A 20,320-nucleotide genomic window follows, 5' to 3' on the forward strand; every position below is an offset into this window, starting at 1 on the left:
CACATCATCATCATCTCCTCATCCTCACATCATCATCATCTCCTCATCCTCACATCATCATCTCCTCATCTTCACATCATCATCTGCTCATCCTCACATCATCATCTCCTCATCCTCACATCATCATCATCTCCTCATCCTCACATCATCATCATCATCTCCTCATCCTCACATCATCATCATCATCTCCTCATCCTCACATCATCATCATCATCTCCTCATCCTCACATCATCATCATCATCTCCTCATCCTCACATCATCATCATCATCTCCTCATCTTCACATCATCATCATCATCTCCTCATCCTCACATCATCATCATCTCCTCATCTTCACATCATCATCTCCTCATCTTCACATCATCATCTGCTCATCCTCACATCATCATCATCTGCTCATCCTCACATCATCATCATCATCATCATCTCCTCATCCTCACATCATCATCATCATCTCCTCATCCTCACATCATCATCATCATCATCTCCTCATCCTCACATCATCATCATCATCTCCTCATCCTCACATCATCATCATCATCATCATCTCCTCATCCTCACATCATCATCATCTGCTCATCCTCACATCATCATCATCATCTCCTCATCCTCACATCATCATCATCTGCTCATCCTCACATCATCATCATCTCCTCATCCTCACACCATCATCATCATCATCTCCTCATCCTCACATCATCATCATCATCTGCTCATCCTCGCATCATCATCATCATCTGCTCATCCTCACATCATCATCTGCTCATCTTCACATCATCATCTGCTCATCCTCACATCATCATCATCATCATCTCCTCATCCTCACATCATCATCATCATCATCTGCTCATCCTCACATCATCATCATCATCATCTGCTCATCCTCACACCATCATCTCCCTTCTTGCCCTCACATGGTCTGTTTTTATCACCCTACCTTCTCCCATAGTGGGGGAACACGGGCGTCATAAATGCAGGTGAAAACCTCCTCCAGCTCTGTGGACATGACCACCAAACCTTGAATACCTTTCTCCAGGTCCAACAGGGAAGATCTAAAGAAAAAGAGACAATTTGCTGAATGTACAGGAATTTGCAGCGTGGTTGGCCGGATCTATAGAGATCTTCTAGGTGTTCATTCTGACCGGATTGTGCTGAGCAGAGCGTTGTATCTCTGAATCTCTTGTAACAAGACCACGTTGAGCGGGTTGGGGTCATCACTCAGCATTTTCCTTGTTCCTTCGTAATCTATTTCTTGAGGGATCTTCTGCCGGACATCATTCAACAACTCCATGACCTGAGTGGACAGGGACGAGGTTCAGACCAATGTACACAAAAGGTTAATAACAGGGTTCCAGGCAGTACAATACCTTCTCCTCCCGGGTTGGTCCTCCGGCCACGCTTTGGGTGACTTGGGGTTGCAGTGATAGTAATGTGTCAAACAGCGTCCGCGCCTCTGTGATCTGACTGGCGATATCGGCATTGGGATGCTGACCGAAAGCCTCGGGATGATCCATGGCGGGGAGCAAGGCAATGAACTCCTTGTAGGAGGCCAGGGGCCCATCTCGAGGGATGTAATAAGTGTCCAATATGGAGAGTCTAACAATACATAGCAGAGGTATAAACCGGCACATACACAGAGCACAAGGCTGGGGCCCGGGGCCTCAATTACCTGTAGAATGAAGCGCTCAAAGCGGATTCACAGAAGTAATCATTGATGTAGGTTCCTAGTAGTCGCCGGTCCCAATCATCAGTCACGTGACCTCCATAATTTACGCCGGCGATCAGGTACTTTAAGGCCTCCCATGGCGTCTCTTCATACTCATCCAGATATAAACTGAGGAGGTTCTCTGATACCTGTGGTAGAGAGGAGGTCCATCTGTATCCATGCTGCACCTATATCTCACCTTACGAGACACTGCAAGCACTTCATGAACATGCACCTTCTGCTAGACCCTAAAATGTCTTGGCCGGGGCATCCTGGGTAACTTTCTGTAAATGAGTTTTCAGCTTTCAACCTTTTACCTTGTCCTCAGACCTGAATATTCCACGTGATCTTCTTACCTCAAAGTCGGAGTCGTTAAAGCCGTAGACGATGTTCCAGCCAAGTTGGAGGAATTTCCTGCGCTCCAGGAGGATGCTGTGGAAGAAGCAGAGGGAGAAGAGCAGGCGGCGGTAGCCGGACGTCTTGCTGCAGCGGGAGAACTGCGGCTCGGTGATCAGCTGGTACAGGCGCTTCATGTTAGCCCGCAACCCCTGAGGATGGAAATCAGATGTTATACAAGACGCCACCATCCAGTAGGTTCATCACATTCCCCCTGTCACAACGTACCTTGGGGGGCTCAGTGGTCATCTTAATGCTGGCCTGCAGGATCGAGATTGGGAAGTCCGGATGGGGGCTTGAACTCAGCCAGAGCCTGAAGTCGGGGTGTGGGTCCTCCACCTGCAGCTGCTCCACCAGCTTATCCAGCTGGGGCATCCATGAGAGAGACAGGTGACAATTGGCTAAGAAGACCCAATGCCCTGGAAGGTAACAGCGGGGAAGTCAGACCCATCCAAGAGGGTGACATTCTCAATGTAGTCAACTCTATGTAAGGCCTTTACCGTCTTTGACCCCTTCCTTGATCATGCGGGTGGCAATCGGAGCCTGGCCTTGTCCTAAAGAGAGAGCCTGAAAACGCTGGGACATCCCGCACTGCTCTGCCAGCTGCAGGAGGGCGCCAGTGGGGTCCACACCCGGGGAGAGGACGAAGACCAAGGGAGAGCGAGGAAGAGAGTCCTCCACCACCTGCAAGAAGAGACATTTGGGAGAAGTGAGACACATCCCTGGTTATGTAGAAGTCGCTGAGTATTAAGGTTCCTATCCTGCCTCTTCCTGCACTGGTGTATCCTGACTACCCATATGTGACCCCTGCCTGGTTTTCTGACTCTACATGGGTCATGTCGGCCTGCCCTTGTGTCGCCTCATTGATGCCTGCCCTGGCCTCGGCCTGCCCTTGTGTCGCCTTATCATTGTATCGCCTCATTGACGCCTCCCTGACCTCGGCCTTATCATTGTGTCGCCTCATTGATGCCTGCCCCGACCTTGGCTTGTCCCTTCAGTGCTGCACATAACCTCTATCGCACTGACTAGGGGGCTCCCATCCAGCGAAGTACAGATAAAGTGTGATTTTGAGGGGGACGCTTATACAAGGAGTCGCACCCGTCGAATCCTTTCACTGAGGCACTGCAATACATGAGACAATTATATCTGGAACATAGGACAGGTCAGAGCGCTACGTCTATACGGATAGTAATTATAATAACTCACAGCCCGCATGTCCAGCACCGGGGGCTCGGTGAACTTGGACCCCAGATTGTTGATGATGAAGGCGGTCACGCAGAAGGCCACGCGGTCCTGCCGCAAGGATCGGATGATCAGCATCCTTTGCACCTCGCTGCAGGCGTTCTCCCACTCTCCTGTAACAGTACAATGACATATACAGAGGGTCTATGGCCTGGTATATATGTATACATAATGATACCCCCGTGTACCTGGCAGGCAGGCGCTCTCAGGCTCGGGGCTGGTGTACCACTGGTGCCAGTCTCGTGGATACTGCTCAAACGAGTTCATGATGCCGTGGAAGTTGGCCAGCTTGTCCAGCTCGGTTATATTGTCCCAGTTGGCATCAGAAAGCCACCCAGTGCAGGGATTGTCCATCTGTTCTTCTCGGTCCAGGACCTGGGATGGGGATGAGGGATTTGGTTAAAGCTCTGCCCTCATCTGCTGCACCCGAAACGTGTAAATGTAGACGTCACTCACCACTCCGCCGCGTAGGAAGAAGTTATACTCGTCCATGTTTAACTTTCCAGCGACTTCTAGGATCTTGGCGCACATCTGGAAACTGAAAAGCAGCTTATGCCTCTCAAAGAGGGCACGGCAAGTGTACCTATGGGGCAGCAGGGCAAACGTGGCAGTGAGAACGCAGTACCTACTTGTTCAGTGTCTGCCTAGTCGTCTGATAGCGGGGAGGCCTCTCCCACAATGCAATGTCCTCGTATAAGTGACAATGTATGGAGGTTACCTGTAGACCGCGTACGTGTGGTACTCATTGAGGTTGGTGATCCGCTCCTCCAGGTTGGCACTGCGCTTGCTCTTGTCAATACTCATATTGAAGAGGTCGATATACGAGTCCAAGGAGAACTGATACATGGGGTCAATACGTCCCAGGTCATTCAAGACGAAGAAGAGGAGTGAAGCTCGCTGGGCACAGGAGCGGTAAGCCTGGGAGGACATATAATGACATTAGGTAATGTCCAAAGCAGGACTACGCCCTCTATAGACAGAGCAGGGAAGTGCTGGTCTCTTACCTCTCTAGCCAGGTCAATCTTCTCTTCAGTCTCCTCGCTGCTCTCCAGCTGCTCGCTCACCTCTGTGGCTGTCACTTTAGAGGTCTGCAAGGTGTTCACCAGCTGCACATCATCCAGGAGCGAGCCTGTAGCTTCATTCAGCAGCCTAAAAGAGTCAAACAGACGGAAAGGAAGTGTGCTGCTGTATACAGGACCTGAGGAAGGTGTGCTGCTGTATACAGGGCCTGAGGAAGATGTGCTGCTGTATACAGGGCCTGAGGAAGGTGTGCTGCTGTATACAGGGCCTGAGGAAGGTGTGCTGCTGTATACAGGGCCTGAGGAAGGTGTGCTGCAGTATAGACGGCCTGAAAAAGGTGTGCTGCAGTATAGACGGCCTGAAAAAGGTGTGCTGCAGTATAGAAGCCCTGAGGAAGGTGTGCTGCAGTATAGAAGCCCTGAGGAAGGTGTGCTGCTGTATAGAAGCCCTGAGGAAGGTGTGCTGCTGTATACATGGCCTGAGGAAGGTGTGCTGCTGTATACATGGCCTGAGGAAGGTGTGCTGCTGTATACATGACCTGAGGAAGGTGTGCTGCTGTATACATGGCCTGAGGAAGGTGTGCTGCTGTATAGAGGGCCTGAGGAAGGTGTGCTGCTGTATACATGGCCTGAGGAAGGTGTGCTGCTGTATAGAGGGCCTGAGGAAGGTGTGCTGGTGTATACAGGGCCTGAGGAAGGTGTGCTGCTGTACACATGGCCTGAGGAAGGTGTGCTGCTGTATACATGGCCTGAGGAAGGTGTGCTGCTGTATACAGGGCCTGAGGAAGGTGTGCTGCTGTATACAGGGCCTGAGGAAGGTGTGCTGCTGTATACAGGGCCTGAGGAAGGTGTGCTGCTGTATACAGGGCCTGAGGAAGGTGTGCTTCTGTATACAGGGCCTGAGGAAGGTGTGCTGCTGTATAGAGGGCCTGAGGAAGGTGTGCTGCTGTATAGAGAGCCTGAGGAAGGTGTGCTGCTGTATAGAGGGCCTGAGGAAGGTGTGCTGCTGTATAGAGGGCCTGAGGAAGGTGTGCTGCTGTATACATGGCCTGAGGAAGGTGTGCTGCTGTATAGAGGGCCTGAGGAAGGTGTGCTGCTGTATACATGGCCTGAGGAAGGTGTGCTGCTGTATACATGGCCTGAGGAAGGTGTGCTGCTGTATACATGACCTGAGGAAGGTGTGCTGCTGTATACATGGCCTGAGGAAGGTGTGCTGCTGTATAGAGGGCCTGAGGAAGGTGTGCTGCTGTATACATGGCCTGAGGAAGGTGTGCTGCTGTATAGAGGGCCTGAGGAAGGTGTGCTGCTGTATACATGGCCTGAGGAAGGTGTGCTGCTGTATACATGGCCTGAGGAAGGTGTGCAGCTGTATAGAGGCTCTGAGGAAGGTGTGCTGCTGTATACAGGGCCTGAGGAAGGTGTGCTGCTGTATAGAGGGCCTGAGGAAGGTGTGCTGCTGTATACATGGCCTGAGGAAGGTGTGCTGCTGTATACATGACCTGAGGAAGGTGTGCTGCTGTATAGAGGGCCTGAGGAAGGTGTGCTGCTGTAAACATGGCCTAAAGAAGGTGTGCTGCTGTATACATGGCCCGAGGAAGGTGTGCTGCTGTATACATGGCCCGAGGAAGGTGTGCTGCTGTATACATGGCCTGAGGAAGGTGTGCTGCTGTATAGAGGGCCTGAGGAAGGTGTGCTGCTGTATACATGGCCCGAGGAAGGTGTGCTGCTGTATAGAGGCTCTGAGGAAGGTGTGCTGCTGTATAGAGGGCCTGAGGAAGGTGTGCTGCTGTATACAGGGCCTGAGGAAGGTGTGCTGCTGTATACATGGCCTGAGGAAGGTGTGCTGCTGTATAGAGGCTCTGAGGAAGGTGTGCTGCTGTATAGAGGGCCTGAGGAAGGTGTGCTGCTGTATAGAGGGCCTGAGGAAGGTGTGCTGCTGTATACATGACCTGAGGAAGGTGTGCTGCTGTATAGAGGGCCTGAGGAAGGTGTGCTGCTGTATAGAGGGCCTGAGGAAGGTGTGCTGCTGTATAGAGGGCCTGAGGAAGGTGTGCTGCTGTATACATGGCCTGAGGAAGGTGTGCTGCTATATACATGGCCTGAGGAAGGTGTGCAGCTGTATAGAGGCCCTGAGGAAGGTGTGCTGCTGTATACAGGGCCTGAGGAAGGTGTGCTGCTGTATAGAGGGCCTGAGGAAGGTGTGCTGCTGTATACATGGCCTGAGGAAGGTGTGCTGCTTTATACAGGGCCTGAGGAAGGTGTGCTGCTGTATAGAGGCTCTGAGGAAGGTGTGCTGCTGTATACAGGGCCTGGGGAAGGTGTGCTGCTGTATAGAGAGCCTGAGGAAGGTGTGCTGCTGTATAGAGGGCCTGAGGAAGGTGTGCTGCTGTATACATGGCCTGAGGAAGGTGTGCTGCTGTATACATGACCTGAGGAAGGTGTGCTGCTGTATAGAGGGCCTGAGGAAGGTGTGCTGCTGTATACATGGCCTGAGGAAGGTGTGCTGCTGTATACATGGCCTGAGGAAGGTGTGCTGCTGTATAGAGGCTCTGAGGAAGGTGTGCTGCTGTATACATGGCCTGAGGAAGGTGTGCTGCTGTATACATGGCCTGAGGAAGGTGTGCAGCTGTATAGAGGCTCTGAGGAAGGTGTGCTGCTGTATACAGGGCCTGAGGAAGGTGTGCTGCTGTATACATGGCCTGAGGAAGGTGTGCTGCTGTACAGAGGGCCTGAGGAAGGTGTGCTGCTGTATACAGGGCCTGAGGAAGGTGTGCTGCTGTATACATGGCCTGAGGAAGGTGTGCTGCTGTATACATGGCCTGAGGAAGGTGTGCTGCTGTATAGAGGGCCTGAGGAAGGTGTGCTGCTGTATACATGGCCTGAGGAAGGTGTGCTGCTGTATAGAGGGCCTGAGGAAGGTGTGCTGCTGTATACAGGGCCTGAGGAAGGTGTGCTGCTGTATACATGGCCTGAGGAAGGTGTGCTGCTGTATAGAGGGCCTGAGGAAGGTGTGCTGCTGTATACAGGGCCTGAGGAAGGTGTGCTGCTGTATACATGGCCTGAGGAAGGTGTGCTGCTGTATAGAGGGCCTGAGGAAGGTGTGCTGCTGTATACATGACCTGAGGAAGGTGTGCTGCTGTATACAGGGCCTGAGGAAGGTGTGCTGCTGTATAGAGGCTCTGAGGAAGGTGTGCTGCTGTATACAGGGCCTGGGGAAGGTGTGCTGCTGTATAGAGGGCCTGAGGAAGGTGTGCTGCTGTATAGAGGGCCTGAGGAAGGTGTGCTGCTGTATACATGACCTGAGGAAGGTGTGCTGCTGTATGGAGGGCCTGAGTAAGGTGTGCTGCTGTATACATGGCCTGAGGAAGGTGTGCTGCTGTATACATGGCCTGAGGAAGGTGTGCTGCTGTATACATGGCCTGAGGAAGGTGTGCTGCTGTATACATGGCCTGAGGAAGGTGTGCTGCTGTATAGAGGGCCTGAGGAAGGTGTGCTGCTGTATAGAGGCTCTGAGGAAGGTGTGCTGCTGTATAGAGAGCCTGAGGAAGGTGTGCTGCTGTATAGAGGGCCTGAGGAAGGTGTGCTGCAGTATAGAGGGCCTGAGGAAGGTGTGCTACTGTATACATGACCTGAGGAAGGTGTGCTGCTGTATACATGGCCTGAGGAAGGTATGCTGCTGTATAGAGGGCCTGAGGAAGGTGTGCTGCTGTATAGAGAGCCTGAGGAAGCTGTGCTGCTGTATAGAGGGCCTGAGGAAGGTGTGCTGCTGTATACAGGGCCTGAGGAAGGTGTGCTGCTGTATAGAGGGCCTGAGGATGGTGTGCTGCTGTATACATGACCTGAGGAAGGTGTGCTGCTGTATAGAGGGCCTGAGGAAGGTGTGCTGCTGTATTGAGGGCCTGAGGAAGGTGTGCTGCTGTATAGAGGCTCTGAGGAAGGTGTGCTGCTGTATAGAGGCTCTGAGGAAGGTGTGCTGCTGTATACATGGCCTGAGGAAGGTGTGCTGCTGTATAGAGGCTCTGAGGAAGGTGTGCTGCTGTATAGAGGGCCTGAGGAAGGTGTGCTGCTGTATAGAGGGCCTGAGGAAGGTGTGCTGCTGTATACATGGCCTGAGGAAGGTGTGCTGCTGTATACATGGCCTGAGGAAGGTGTGCTGCTGTATACATGGCCTGAGGAAGGTGTGCTGCTGTATAGAGGCTCTGAGGAAGGTGTGCTGCTGTATAGAGGGCCTGAGGAAGGTGTGCTGCTGTATACATGGCCTGAGGAAGGTGTACTGCAGTATAGACGGCCTGAGGAAGGTGTGCTGCTGTATAGAGGGCCTGAGGAAGGTGTGCTGCTGTATACATGACCTGAGGAAGGTGTGCTGCTGTATAGAGGGCCTGAGGAAGGTGTGCTGCTGTATACATGACCTGAGGAAGGTGTGCTGCTGTATACATGACCTGAGGAAGGTGTGCTGGTGTATACAGGGCCTGAGGAAGGTGTGCTGCTGTATAGAGGGCCTGAGGAAGGTGTGCTGCTGTATAGAGGGCCTGAGGAAGGTGTGCTGCTGTATAGAGGCTCTGAGGAAGGTGTGCTGAAGTACAGAAGCCCTGAGGAAGGTGTGCTGCTGTATAGAGGGCCTGAGGAAGGTGTGCTGCTGTATAGAGGGCCTGAGGAAGGTGTGCTGCTGTATACATGGCCTGAGGAAGGTGTACTGCAGTATAGAGGGCCTGAGGAAGGTGTGCTGCTGTATAGGGGGCCTGAGGAAGGTGTGCTGCTGTATACATGACCTGAGGAAGGTGTGCTGCTGTATACAGGGCCTGAGGAAGGTGTGCTGCTGTATAGAGGGCCTGAGGAAGGTGTGCTGCTGTATAGAAGGTCCTGAGGAAGGTGTGCTGCTGTATAGACGGCCTGAGGAAGGTGTGCTGCTGTATAGAGGGCCTGAGGAAGGTGTGCTGCTTTATACAGGGCCTGAGGAAGGTGTGCTGCTGTATAGAGGGCCTGAGGAAGGTGTGCTGCTGTATACAGGGCCTGAGGAAGATGTGCTGCTGTATACAGGGCCTGAGGAAGGTGTGCTGCTGTATACATGACCTGAGGAAGGTGTGCTGCTGTATAGAGGGCCTGAGGAAGGTGTGCTGCTGTATACAGGGCCTGAGGAAGGTTTGCTGCTGTATAGAGGGCCTGAGGAAGGTGTGCTGCTGTATAGAGGGCCTGAGGAAGGTGTGCTGCTGTATACAGGGCCTGAGGAAGGTGTGCTGCTGTATACATGGCCTGAGGAAGATGTGCTGCTGTATAGAGGGCCTGAGGAAGGTGTGCTGCTGTATACATGACCTGAGGAAGGTGTGCTGCTGTATAGAGGGCCTGAGGAAGGTGTGCTGCTGTATACAGGGCCTGAGGAAGGTGTGCTGCAGTATAGAGGGCCTGAGGAAGGTGTGCTGCTGTATACATGACCTGAGGAAGGTGTGCTGCTGTATAGAGGGCCTGAGGAAGGTGTGCTGCAGTATAGAGGGCCTGAGGAAGGTGTGCTGCTGTATAGAGGCTCTGAGGAAGGTGTGCTGCTGTATACATGGCTGAGGAAGGTGTGCTGCTGTATAGAGGCTCTGAGGAAGGTGTGCTGCTGTATAGAGGGCCTGAGGAAGGTGTCCTGCTGTATACAGGGCCTGAGGAAGGTGTGCTGCTGTATACATGGCCTGAGGAAGGTGTGCTGCTGTATAGAGAGCCTGAGGAAGGTGTGCTGCTGTATAGAGGGCCTGAGGAAGGTGTGCTGCTGTATACATGGCCTGAGGAAGGTGTGCTGCTGTATACATGGCCTGAGGAAGGTGTGCTGCTGTATAGAGGCTCTGAGGAAGGTGTGCTGCTGTATAGAGGGCCTGAGGAAGGTGTGCTGCTGTATACATGGCCTGAGGAAGGTGTACTGCAGTATAGACGGCCTGAGGAAGGTGTGCTGCTGTATAGAGGGCCTGAGGAAGGTGTGCTGCTGTATACATGACCTGAGGAAGGTGTGCTGCTGTATACATGACCTGAGGAAGGTGTGCTGGTGTATACAGGGCCTGAGGAAGGTGTGCTGCTGTATAGAGGGCCTGAGGAAGGTGTGCTGCTGTATAGAGGGCCTGAGGAAGGTGTGCTGCTGTATAGAGGCTCTGAGGAAGGTGTGCTGAAGTACAGAAGCCCTGAGGAAGGTGTGCTGCTGTATAGAGGGCCTGAGGAAGGTGTGCTGCTGTATAGAGGCTCTGAGGAAGGTGTGCTGAAGTACAGAAGCCCTTAGGAAGGTGTGCTGCTGTATAGTGGGCCTGAGGAAGGTGTGCTGCTGTATAGAGGGCCTGAGGAAGGTGTGCTGCTGTATACATGGCCTGAGGAAGGTGTGCTGCTGTATACAGGGCCTGAGGAAGGTGTGCTGCTGTATAGAGGGCCTGAGGAAGGTGTGCTGCTGTATACATGACCTGAGGAAGGTGTGCTGCTGTATACAGGGCCTGAGGAAGGTGTGCTGCTGTATAGAGGGCCTGAGGAAGGTGTGCTGCTGTATAGAGGGCCTGAGGAAGGTGTGCTGCTGTATACATGACCTGAGGAAGGTGTGCTGCTGTATACATGACCTGAGGAAGATGTGCTGCTGTATACAGGGCCTGAGGAAGGTGTGCTGCAGTATAGAGGGCCTGAGGAAGGTGTGCTGCTGTATAGAGGGCCTGAGGAAGATGTGCTGCTGTATACAGGGCCTGAGGAAGATGTGCTGCTGTGTAGAGGGCCTGAGGAAGGTGTGCTGCTGTATAGAGGGCCTGAGGAAGGTGTGCTGCTGTATACATGACCTGAGGAAGGTGTGCTGCTGTATAGAGGCTCTGAGGAAGGTGTGCTGCTGTATACATGACCTGAGGAAGGTGTGCTGCTGTATAGAGGGCCTGAGGAAGGTGTGCTGCTGTATACAGGGCCTGAGGAAGGTGTGCTGCTGTATAGAGGGCCTGAGGAAGGTGTGCTGCTGTATAGAGGGCCTGAGGAAGGTGTGCTGCTGTATAGAGGGCCTGAGGAAGGTGTGCTGCTGTATACATGGCCTGAGGAAGATGTGCTGCTGTATAGAGGGCCTGAGGAAGGTGTGCTGCTGTATACATGACCTGAGGAAGGTGTGCTGCTGTATAGAGGGCCTGAGGAAGGTGTGCTGCTGTATAGAGGGCCTGAGGAAGGTGTGCTGCTGTATACATGACCTGAGGAAGGTGTGCTGCTGTATACATGACCTGAGGAAGATGTGCTGCTGTATACAGGGCCTGAGGAAGGTGTGCTGCAGTATAGAGGGCCTGAGGAAGGTGTGCTGCTGTATACATGGCCTGAGGAAGGTGTACTGCAGTATAGAGGGCCTGAGGAAGATGTGCTGCTGTATACAGGGCCTGAGGAAGGTGTGCTGCTGTATAGAGGGCCTGAGGAAGGTGTGCTGCTGTATAGAGGGCCTGAGGAAGATGTGCTGCTGTATACAGGGCCTGAGGAAGGTGTGCTGCTGTATAGAGGGCCTGAGGAAGGTGTGCTGCAGTATAGAGGGCCTGAGGAAGGTGTAGTTTTGGACTGTTACCCTGGATCTCCCAGGATGTAGACAATAGTCTTCAGTGCACAAGACCTTGATGCTGGATCGTACTGTTTGTGTTGATTCTTTGCGGCTGCTTCATGACCTTTATCCTATTATGTCCAAGCCACTAGTTACAACATTGGTGGAGGGTCCAAAAGAATGAGGGCTGCATGGTGTCTATATCATCTGACACTGGACATGGCCACTTTTAGAGCATGAGGAGTTAATCCTGCTCCCCCCTATAAGTATGTGCCCCCCCCACACACCTGAGGATCTCATCTTCCAACTCTTGGAGTTTACGTTTTCCAGCTGCGATGTTCAGGACCAGGGATTGCTTCTGCTCCTCCAGCTCGGGTCGCTCCTTCCTGACCACGCTGCCCAGAAGCTGGTCCTCCAGCCCCTGCATAGAAGGAGCCGCGATCAGGAGCGCTGCGGGGATTACTGGCCCCTACATAGGGAGTCTGATCTCTATTGTTACAGGGGATTAATAAACCCTCTCAATTAGGAATTAGTGTAATGTCACTTAGAGGAGTAATCCTCCCGCTGGCACCCCGATACAGGGAGCTCAGCGCCGGCACTGGCTCATACCCAGAAAGAAGCAAATGAGATTAACCGCGCTGGCACCGTGCAATTAACTAAATCCCATTACTGTGCCATGGCCCCAAGCCAGAGATGATAGTGACAATCTCCTCTTATACTCCACTCACATCCAAAGCTGCATGCAAAATTGTGTCCCCCCAGTAAAGTACAGACTGTTACATGTTACTGGTTATACAGAAACAAGATAAAGCGGCGCCCAACATGTAATGCGGGCAGTGACATGGGAGCTGTATGACACTGCCCCCTAGTGGTGAACTAGAGCACTTCACTTCTACAGGACCATCCTGTAAGCCGTCTGCTTGGAATGATCATAAATCCTGTGGATGATTATTGGACAACCCCTTTAAGGCCCCCATCGTCACTTGTATCAGAGGCTGACTATACCTTGATGGCTGATCATTAGGATCCTATAAGTTCTGGGATGTACTGCACCTCAGGCGTCTTACCTGCTCCTTCACAGCAAAGTTGACGATGGTGGTCTGGGAGCTGATCTCGGGGGTGTAGTGAGGATTAGACAGCTTCGTGGTGATGTAGAACCGGAATTCAGGGTTATAGACAACATCCTTATCCCCCAGACGAATCTGAAGTTTCCCCCCTGTAGAGAAGAAGGGATTTAATAACAGCAGAGAGCGCAGATCACCCCCGCCGCCTCCATGGCTTCCTCTGTCCCTGATACTCACCAACTTTGGTGACAGACTTATTTAAGATGGGGGACAAAGATGGGTCCAGATCCTCCTGGACGTTCTGCAGAAGAGCCGGCGTCCCGAACTGCACCGCCTGCTCCAGTATCCGCATGAAATCCGGCATCTGGAGATCGATCACTCGAAGCCCCTGCAAGACAAAACACCTTGAGCCCCTCAGGATACAATCCCGATGAGAGGAGAGGAGGAACTGAGGGCTGAGCGCTTACATTGGCCGTCTCCATGCTTTTGATCCACTTGCTGGCTTGTCCTTGGGGATCGACCATAAGAGGCCACCTGAGAAGAGGACAGACTGATGGGATCAAACCTGACAGCTACACAATCACTCATAGGTGGCCTTCAGACAGATAAAATTCTGTCTCCCTGCAGCCACCACTGGAGGGCGCTCAGGGGCAGCAGCTAACATCTATTAGACATTCCACTACCTAGGATATGACATAACTAGAGATAAACCATCATCCTACAGGAGACACAGACCCTTTAACCCAACGTTTAAGGAAATCTTGGCAAATATGAATCAAAGCAGAATATTCCCAGAGTGTTTGTCTTGTGGCGAGATGGGACATTACCTGTTCCCTCGTGTCACGATGACGCCATTGTCGCTGGAGAAGCTGTCGGAGGGCAGTCCCTGCAGGGTCCATTCCCGCACCATGGTGGGACTGGACAGGAAGGTGGTCAGGGAGAACTGCGGGGAGCACGGCACCAACATCTCTCGCACCTGGATGATAGACATGTACATGCTGGAACTGATTCTACTGTCCCCTGTTATCAGCCATTTCAACCCACCTACTATAGGACCACAGGGTCACTACAACCACCACCATCATCGTACGTCATGTGCATAATAAGAGAGGGTGCGCGGTGCATCATGGGGCCTCAAATCACCTCTTTACTCCATATGGATAGTATTTCCTCACGGTAGCTGGACAGAAAGGGTCCCATGTATGACAGGAAGGCTGAAGCGAGGAGGCAGTCACCGACTAGGAAGCCCAGATCTTGCTCCAGACCCTGCGGAGGAGAACAGTGATACGTTAATAAGGCAATGGAGCACAGATAGAGAGAGGAAGACGGCGAGCGGCAGGACCCACCTTGACCGTCTCCTCCCAGCGCGTCTTCTCTCCGGCCAGTCCGGTCACCAGGGTCCCTGCTCTCTGCAGCTTCACCTCCATGAGCTCGGCCTCGGCTCGGAGCTGCTCCTTCTGCGCCAGCTTCTCATCGTACTGCAGCTTCAGCTGCTCGAGACGTTCTCCCACCTGCAAGACGAGGCCTGTAAGTACCAGCGCAGGAAAGTGGACGGACATTATCCACACTATGTGACTGTACCTCTCTGAGTTTATTCTGAGCCTCGGCCAGTGACGCCTGCTTCTCTGCCAGCTGTGACATGGCGGCGTTCATGCGGGCGCGCTTTGGCTCCACCACACGGAATATCCGTCCGTACATCTGCAGAGAAGTGGAGACGTCTGAACTCCAGGTTTCACAGACGACTTTGACTACTATGAGACATCCACCACTATGTGCTCACCTCCATCGCCCGCACCCACATACACAGAGACCTGGCGGCCAGAGACACCCTTCCCACAATGTCCGGCTGGAAATCCGGCAGGACGCAGTATTGTCCGATCTTCTTCAGGACCCGCTCGGAGATGTTGTCCTTGTCAAAGTTGATGAGCTGCTTGATGAAGTTGGATTCTCCTGAAGGTTGAAATAACCAGGAATACATAAAGCACGGGCTGGAGTGACGTCTTCACAACCTCTACCCTTTCTCCCCCTCACCTAGCTGCCTCTTAGCCTCGGCCCACGTGGGTTCGTTCCCCCTCAGGATCATGACGGCTTGCATCACGGTCTCCACCAGAGGCGGGGGGCGCCCATAGGCTTTGATCTCAGACAGATCCTTCTTGTTCAGAGTTTCGAGGGCCTAATGGGGTAAATATGGAAGGAACCAAGTCATACTGCCTACCTGTCTGCCAGTGCTGGTCACAGATTGTCACCCGAAAGGCTGCCCCATTCCAGTGACTGCATGGATTGTATATTGTATGTCTCACCCTCATGGCCTCCTCCAGCGCGGGCAGAGCCTCCTCCAGGTCCTTCTGGGCATTCTCCGCCAGCGCCTTACACTTAATCTCCTCGGCTCCGATCTTCTCGCTGTGAGCGGTGACGGCCTGATGAAGGGACAGAGATCACGTCAGGATGGGTGAGGTGACCCTTGGTGCTGTGACCCCCAGCTAGAGATGGACCCACCTTCTGCTGCTCGTCCGCCTCCCTCCTCTGCTGGACAATGATGACCAGATACTCCTCGCACTGTTTTTGGAACTCGGCCACTTTGCTCCTGGCGATGGCGAGCTGCTCCGACATCTTCTCCACCTTCTCGCGGGTCTCGTCGATCTTGAAGAGGCCGTTCCTCAGCTTGGAGGCCTTCTCTCCCAGCTCTGTGCGCTTTTCATTCAGAAGCCTGGATAGAGGAGATGCATGAGTGACCTGTAATACACATACAGAGACCCCCGCGGGGTAAGGACCCACCTCTTGTATCGGGACACCACCTCCAGGTAGCTGGTCGGGGTGATGTAATTTTGCCTTTTCAGTTCCAGCTTCATCTTGTGGCAATAATCGGCTACGGAGCGATGCATGGTGACGAAGATTCGGGCCACCTTCCCATTAATCTGAGAAACAAAAGTATATGGAAGAACATGGACCCCCAGACCCTACACAGACCCTCACACTGCACGGCGGACAGGACTCACCCCTTCCAAGCTCCCCAACTCCACTCCTTCCAGGTACCTCTCCGCCACCTCCAGCAGCGCCTCCTGTGGCCACTGAGAGAACCAGTCAATGGTTGTGCAGTTTACAAGAGCCGGATACTGGCGGATACGATTCCTGCGGCAAGAGAATTCCCCATCACACACAGGTCCGATCATCATCCCATACAAGGTGGCCAAGCTACTTATAGTCTGGGTCTAACAACCACAGGACATTGTACTACAGGGAAACCATCAGCAGGTGAGACCATGCAGACTACATTGTCCCTGGAGAGATGTGCAGTCATAGTGCTGTGTATGGTGTTAGCAGCAGCAGGACTGTGAAATATGGATTAATATTCCAGTATCGTACAAGTTGTCTTATATGTCCTCACACTGCTGTGCTCTGTGCTTTCTTCAGCCATTGTTATGTACTGGCCCTGGAGAGATCATAAATTTGTTGCTAGTAGCAGCAGGACTGTGAAATATGGGAGTTATATCCTGGGATTGGAGCTTCTCCAAGAGCAGTGGGTGATTGTCCTTAAACTGCTGTGCTCTGTGCTCTATGCAGCCAGTGTGAAACAATGGGGCACATTTACTAAGGATTCGAATCGCGATTTTCCACTTGGTTTCCCGAATCCGCAAGTGATTGGATTGTGGCGCATCGGTGCCGGCTTTCATGCGACAGAAGTCGGGGGGCGTGGCCGTCGGAATAACCGACGGATTTGGAAAGGACGCGGAATATACAAAAAAAATTGTGTCGCAAAAATAGCACTCACATACACCGAGACGGAGGAGGTGAATTCCGTCGGACTTCAGCGCAGCAGCGACACCTAGTGGACATTGTGCACACGACCTTAGTGAATCCCAGCAGAACCCGAATCAGCGTCGCTGGATCGTGACTGGACCGGGTAAGTAAATCTGCCCCATCGTTCCTGGAGAGATGTGTAATCCGACCTTCGTGTGCTTTGTTAGTAGCAACAGGACTGTGATATATGGATTTATAATCCAGTATTTTGGCTTCTCCAAATGCACTCGGGGCATGTCCTTACAGTATAGTATAGTATAGTAACTCCTCTCTGCTCTGAGTATAGCTGTAGAAGGCTTCTAGTTGGATACTACAGCAGTAATTTGCCATTCAGGGGAGGGAAAGCTACTCATTACTTTCTGACAGATTCCCTTTAGAGGCCACCAATCATGAGCTTTGCCAGGGGCAATACATCTCCAGGACTACTACCCCCAGCCGGGTCTCCGTACCTGAAGGGGTCGCCCACGGGGCTCATGCACAGGACAATGTGCAGGTTGTTGCGCACTCTCTCGATCAGGAAGTTGAAGAGACTCTCGGGAGTGTCCGGGACGTTCTCCTCTTTGGCTTTCTCTTGTAAGATGGTCTTGATCTGTAACACAGCAGGGAGACAGATGAGGGGAGGTGCGACCATAGGGGGCGCTATTACACATTTGGCACCAGGGCTGGGGGATGGGTTACCTCCTCAAATTCATCGGCCTTGTAGAGATTGGGGACCTCCCCAGAGCTCAGGACATTGTTCACATCCTCCAAGAAGGATTCATCGGTGATCTGGGTGTCCGTCAGGAGGAACACAGTGGGGCGCCCCTCCACGCCCGCCAGCCGGTACAGCTTCTTAAGGTCTAGGGGGGGGGGGTGATAAATACCATGAGGATATGCAGCCTCGTGTCCTACACAGAGGGGTATGGAGGAGGCCGTGTACCCACCTTCTCTGAACTCCTGCTTACGGTAGCCCCGAGTCACCTCCAGCTGGAACACCTTATAGTCACAGATGTAGGCCGCCAGCCGTGCCAGGCTCTGCCGCCCACTGCCCCCGATGCCGATCAGTAACATGTTTCCTCGTGGCTGGCCGATTACTCGTACAATGCGGGTCACTACCGGGGAAGGAGAAGAGGTCAGGGGAGACACAGTCATGGACACAACGTCAGGAGCAGAGCGGCGCTGGACCTACCATGCTGGATGGCATCTGTGAACAGCACCAGCTTCTTGGCGGAGGCCCCCGGCTGCTGACTCTGCTCCTGCAGCTGATTCATCATGAACGTCTTCAGAGCATTGAAGTCTGTGATGTCCTCGTACACGGGGGGCTCACGCATAAAGTCACCTGGGAGGGGGGCAAAGGATACACTTAAAGAGCGCACCAACCAATACAACTTATCCTTGTCTGACTGCTAAGCCCCACCGACCAGGAGAACAGGGGGCCCTGCCTCCAGAGTCCGAATGGAGCAGCGATATCTCCAGCAGGACCATAGCGATGAATGGAGCAGTGATATCTCCAGCAGGACCATAGAGATGAATGGAGCAGTGATATCTCCAGCAGGACCATAGAAATGAATGGAGCAGTGATATCTCCAGCAGGACCATAGAGCTGAATGGAGCAGTGATATCTCCAGCAGGACCATAGAGATGAATGGAGCAGTGATATCTCCAGCAGGACCATAGAAATGAATGGAGCAGCTATATCTCCAACAGGACCATACAGATGAGTGGAGCAGTGATATCTCCAGCAGGACCATAGAGATGAGTGGAGCAGTGATATCTCCAGCAGGACCATAGAGATGAATGGAGCAGTGATATCTCCAGCAGGACCATAGAGATGAATGGAGCAGTGATATCTCCAGCAGGACCATAGAGATGAATGGAGCAGCGATATCTCCAGCAGGACCATAGAGATGAATGGAGCAGTGATATCTCCAGCAGGACCATAGAGATGAATGGAGCAGCGATATCTCCAGCAGGACCATAGAGATGAATGGAGCAGCGATATCTCCAGCAGGACCATAGAGATGAATGGAGCAGCGATATCTCCAGCAGGACCATAGAGATGAATGGAGCAGTGATATCTCCAGCAGGACCATAGAGATGAATGGAGCAGTGATATCTCCAGCAGGACCATAGAGATGAATGGAGCAGTGATATCTCCAGCAGGACCATAGAAATGAATGGAGCAGCTATATCTCCAACAGGACCATACAGATGAATGGAGCAGCTATATCTCCAACAGGACCATACAGATGAGTGGAGCAGCGATATCTCCAGCAGGACCATAGAGATGAGTGGAGCAGTGATATCTCCAGCAGGACCATAGAGATGAGTGGAGCAGTGATATCTCCAGCAGGAACATAGAGATGAATGGAGCAGCGATATCTCCAGCAGGGCCATAGAGATGAATGGAGCAGTGATATCTCCAGCAGGACCATAGAGATGAATGGAGCAGTGATATCTCCAGCAGGACCATAGAGATGAATGGAGCAGTGATATCTCCAGCAGGACCATAGAGATGAATGGAGCAGTGATATCTCCAGCAGGGCCATAGAGATGAATGGAGCAGTGATATCTCCAGCAGGACCATAGAGATGAATGGAGCAGTGATATCTCCAGCAGGACCATAGAGATGAATGGAGCAGTGATATCTCCAGCAGGACCATAGAGATGAATGGAGCAGTGATATCTCCAGCAGGACCATAGAGATGAATGGAGCAGCGATATCTCCAGCAGGGCCATAGAGATGAATGGAGCAGTGATATCTCCAGCAGGACCATAGAGATGAATGGAGCAGTGATATCTCCAGCAGGACCATAGAGATGAATGGAGCAGTGATATCTCCAGCAGGACCATAGAGATGAATGGAGCAGTGATATCTCCAGCAGGGCCATAGAGATGAATGGAGCAGTGATATCTCCAGCAGGACCATAGAGATGAATGGAGCAGTGATATCTCCAGCAGGACCATAGAAATGAATGGATCAGGGATATCTCCAGCAGGACCATAGAGATGAATGGAGCAGTGATATCTCCAGCAGGACCATAGAGATGAATGGAGCAGCTATATCTCCAGCAGGACCATAGAAATGAATGGATCAGGGATATCTCCAGCAGGACCATAGAGATGAATGGAGCAGTGATATCTCCAGCAGGACCATAGAGATGAATGGAGCAGTGATATCTCCAGCAGGACCATAGAGATGAATGGAGCAGCAACATTACTCCATTGATATGAGGAAACTCAATTCTCATCCAGAGGACATTTTCTCCAGATAGGTCATCAGTATGTGATCTATGGGGTCCACACCGAGACCCTGCACCCATCACCGGATGGAGGTGCTTCTGGCTCTATCCACTGTACAGGTTCTGGCACCCAGAGACAGTCAATACAGATTATTTGTGGGTGCTGTACCCCCAGGGATCAGATACTGACAGCTTATGCCATCATATACCACCTACCGAACACAGGGGGGTGTTTGCTGGGGCACAGGTTGTGGTACGTGAGGTCGAACAAGGAGCCCAGCTTCTCACTCAGGATTCCTGTGAAGGCCTCAGTGTCGGAGGAGTCCACCAGACGATCTGAGAAGACGCTGCAGGAAGAAGAGAAGGACATAACC

At 52.5% G+C, this 20,320-nt stretch overlaps 1 protein-coding gene across 1 annotated transcript in view; it reads right to left on the reverse strand.

The window, feature by feature from the left end:
• Positions 1 to 20,320, reverse strand: part of DNAH2 (dynein axonemal heavy chain 2) — a 103,492-nt gene that overhangs the window by 13,489 nt on the left and 69,683 nt on the right. The window contains exons 54-84 of the mRNA XM_072149933.1: positions 20,163 to 20,293; positions 17,894 to 18,043; positions 17,649 to 17,816; positions 17,404 to 17,564; positions 17,175 to 17,314; positions 15,924 to 16,056; positions 15,703 to 15,842; positions 15,424 to 15,634; positions 15,228 to 15,344; positions 14,959 to 15,100; positions 14,708 to 14,877; positions 14,509 to 14,625; positions 14,274 to 14,438; positions 14,071 to 14,193; positions 13,755 to 13,903; positions 13,395 to 13,461; positions 13,165 to 13,315; positions 12,931 to 13,079; positions 12,151 to 12,284; positions 4,348 to 4,492; positions 4,062 to 4,261; positions 3,800 to 3,926; positions 3,532 to 3,718; positions 3,308 to 3,456; positions 2,602 to 2,785; positions 2,330 to 2,520; positions 2,062 to 2,253; positions 1,670 to 1,854; positions 1,368 to 1,596; positions 1,143 to 1,294; positions 938 to 1,052 (exon numbers count right to left, since the gene is read on the reverse strand). Of these exons, the coding sequence (XP_072006034.1) occupies positions 938 to 1,052; positions 1,143 to 1,294; positions 1,368 to 1,596; positions 1,670 to 1,854; positions 2,062 to 2,253; positions 2,330 to 2,520; positions 2,602 to 2,785; positions 3,308 to 3,456; positions 3,532 to 3,718; positions 3,800 to 3,926; positions 4,062 to 4,261; positions 4,348 to 4,492; positions 12,151 to 12,284; positions 12,931 to 13,079; positions 13,165 to 13,315; positions 13,395 to 13,461; positions 13,755 to 13,903; positions 14,071 to 14,193; positions 14,274 to 14,438; positions 14,509 to 14,625; positions 14,708 to 14,877; positions 14,959 to 15,100; positions 15,228 to 15,344; positions 15,424 to 15,634; positions 15,703 to 15,842; positions 15,924 to 16,056; positions 17,175 to 17,314; positions 17,404 to 17,564; positions 17,649 to 17,816; positions 17,894 to 18,043; positions 20,163 to 20,293 (4,774 nt within the window). The remainder of the gene's footprint in view (positions 1 to 937; positions 1,053 to 1,142; positions 1,295 to 1,367; positions 1,597 to 1,669; positions 1,855 to 2,061; positions 2,254 to 2,329; positions 2,521 to 2,601; positions 2,786 to 3,307; positions 3,457 to 3,531; positions 3,719 to 3,799; positions 3,927 to 4,061; positions 4,262 to 4,347; positions 4,493 to 12,150; positions 12,285 to 12,930; positions 13,080 to 13,164; positions 13,316 to 13,394; positions 13,462 to 13,754; positions 13,904 to 14,070; positions 14,194 to 14,273; positions 14,439 to 14,508; positions 14,626 to 14,707; positions 14,878 to 14,958; positions 15,101 to 15,227; positions 15,345 to 15,423; positions 15,635 to 15,702; positions 15,843 to 15,923; positions 16,057 to 17,174; positions 17,315 to 17,403; positions 17,565 to 17,648; positions 17,817 to 17,893; positions 18,044 to 20,162; positions 20,294 to 20,320) is intronic.

This window comes from Engystomops pustulosus, chromosome 4 (assembly GCF_040894005.1).
Source record: "Engystomops pustulosus chromosome 4, aEngPut4.maternal, whole genome shotgun sequence".
Taxonomy (NCBI): domain Eukaryota; kingdom Metazoa; phylum Chordata; class Amphibia; order Anura; family Leptodactylidae; genus Engystomops; species Engystomops pustulosus.